At 43.6% G+C, this 2,659-nt stretch overlaps 1 protein-coding gene across 1 annotated transcript; it reads left to right on the plus strand.

The window, feature by feature from the left end:
* The first annotated feature begins 437 nt into the window (after positions 1 to 437).
* Positions 438 to 2,375, plus strand: LOC138646111 (protein FAM200C-like). The gene has a single exon (XM_069735575.1). The coding sequence runs from the start codon at positions 438 to 440 to the stop codon at positions 2,373 to 2,375; it is 1,938 nt and encodes a 645-aa protein (XP_069591676.1).
* Positions 2,376 to 2,659: the final 284 nt, after the last annotated feature.

Genomic DNA, 2,659 nt, shown 5'->3' on the forward strand with positions numbered 1-2,659 from the left:
GGCCTGTGCTGTATAGACCACTGTGCGGGCTGTGCTGGATAGACCACTGTGCGGGCTGTGCTGTATAGACCACTGTGCGGGCTGTGCTGGATATACCGCTGTGCGGCCTGTGCTGTATAGACCACTGTGCGGGCTGTGCTGGATAGACCACTGTGCGGGCTGTGCTGGATAGACCACTGTGCGGGCTGTGCTGTATAGACCGCTGTGCGGCCTGTGCTGTATAGACCACTGTGCGGGCTGTGCTGTATAGACCACTGTGCACCCGACTAACCCGTGACGAAAAGAAGACAGCTCTTCTAGAGGTCTACTAAAGTTCTATAGCACAAGGACCAAAAGAAACCTGGAGTTGGCCCTGCTTGCAGACAAATCCACAAATTAAAGAAATAATGACTCAGAGCCTTCTTTTCACCCCACAGTACTGCCCTTTATTGAAGAAGATGGCTAAAAGAAAGAAGGATGAGGAGTATCGTACTTTTCAGCAGGAGTGGACAGACGAATTTGCCTTTGTGGAGAGAGCAGGTTCACCAGTTTGTCTTATATGCAATGATAAAATTGCATCCATGAAGCGGTCAAATATAAAGCGCCACTTTGACACACGCCATGCTTCATTTGCATCGAAATATCCTGAAGGGGACAGCAGGAAGAAAGCCTGTCAAGAGCTGCTGTGCAAAGTGCAAGCTAGTCAGCAGCAACTTCGAGTTTGGACCCAACAAGGTGACTTAAATTCGGCTAGCTTTGTTGGTGCTTTGGCAATTGTCAGAAACGGAAAACCATTCACAGATGGGGAGTATGCCAAAACATTTATGCTTGATGTTGCCAATGAACTTTTTGATGATTTTCCGGATAAAGCCAAGATTATCAAACGGATAAAAGACATGCCTCTGTCAGCAAGAACAGTTCATGACCGTGCCATCATGATGGCAAATCAGATTGAGGCATCCCAAGTGAAGGACATAAATACAGCTCTGTTCTTTTCTCTTGCTTTGGATGAATCAACTGACGTAAGCCATATATCTCAGTTCAGCATCATTGCAAGGTATGCTGTCGGTGACACGTTACATGAGGAAAGTCTTGCTGTTTTGCCTCTGAAAGGGACAACAAGAGGGGATGATTTGTTCAAGTCATTCACTGAGTTCACTAAAGAAAAAAATCTACCAATGCATAAACTTATTTCAGTGTGTACTGATGGTGCTCCAAGCATGGTAGGAAAAAACAAAGGATTTGTAGCGCTTCTTCGTGAACATGAAAAAAGACCTATCCTTAGTTTTCACTGCATCCTACATCAGGAGGCACTTTGTGCTCAGATGTTTGGTGAGCAGCTTGGTGAGGTGATGTCACTTGTCATTCAGGTGGTCAACTTTATTGTTGCCCGTGCTTTAAATGATCGCCAGTTTAAAACACTCCTGGATGAAGTTGGGAATAATTATCCTGGTCTGCTTCTGCACAGCAACGTGCGCTGGCTGTCAAGAGGGAAGGTGCTCAGCCGTTTCGCAGCTTGTCTGAGTGAAATACGAACTTTTCTTGAAATGAAAAACGTTGACCATCCTGAGTTGTCCAACACTGAGTGGCTCCTGAAGTTCTTCTATCTTGTAGATATGACTGAACATCTGAACCAGCTCAATGTGAAAATGCAAGGCGTTGGTAATACAGTTTTATCGCTTCAACAAGCTGTGTTTGCATTTGAAAATAAGCTGGAACTGTTTATCGCAGACATTGAAACAGGTCGTTTAATACACTTTGAAAAACTGGGAGAGTTTAAAGATGCATGCACAGCAAATGACCCTGCACAACATCTTGATATTCAGCAGCTAGCAGGCTTTACATCCAATCTCCTGCAATCATTCAAAGCGCGCTTTGGAGAATTTCGTGAGCACACTCGTCTTTTTAAGTTCATCACTCATCCACATGAGTGTGCACTGGACAGCACTGACCTGAGTTATATCCCTGGTGTCTCCATCAGAGATTTTGAGCTACAAGCTGCTGACCTGAAGGCTTCAGACATGTGGGTGAATAAGTTTAAATCACTTAATGAAGATTTGGAAAAACTTGCACGACAGCAAGCAGAGTTGGCAAGCAAACACAAGTGGAGAGAAATGAAACAACTCCAACATGCAGACCAGCTGATTGTCAAAACTTGGAATGCACTTCCTGTCACATACCAAACACTGCAGCGTGTGGGTATTGCTGTACTGACAATGTTTGGCTCTACCTATGCATGCGAGCAGTCTTTCTCACATCTAAAGCACATCAAGACTAACATACGTTCACGTTTAACGGATGGAAGTCTCAACGCCTGCATGAAGCTAAACCTCACCACGTATGAACCAGATTACAAAGCCATCAGCAAATCCATGCAGCACCAGAAGTCACATTAATGGTAGGAAGTATTCTATTCATCGTTGGTTAGCAACAGCATTAAAACGTTATTATGTTATAAAAAAAAGAGTTCGGAGATTTGTTGTTCTTTAAAATTAAATACATATATTTAATAAAGTTCAATTATTTATTACGCTGGGTGTGCCTGCTTGTATGTACCACTTTAAGTAGTAAATGCTTTAGTTCCCTATGGGTCTGAGCCTCTCTTTTTTGTTCATTTTCTGTAAGACCAACACTTTTAAAAGGGCCACTGACAGATACAATTGCTCCAGCGGTCACTTAG

This window comes from Ranitomeya imitator, chromosome 7, assembly GCF_032444005.1.
Source record: "Ranitomeya imitator isolate aRanImi1 chromosome 7, aRanImi1.pri, whole genome shotgun sequence".
NCBI classification, from domain to species: domain Eukaryota; kingdom Metazoa; phylum Chordata; class Amphibia; order Anura; family Dendrobatidae; genus Ranitomeya; species Ranitomeya imitator.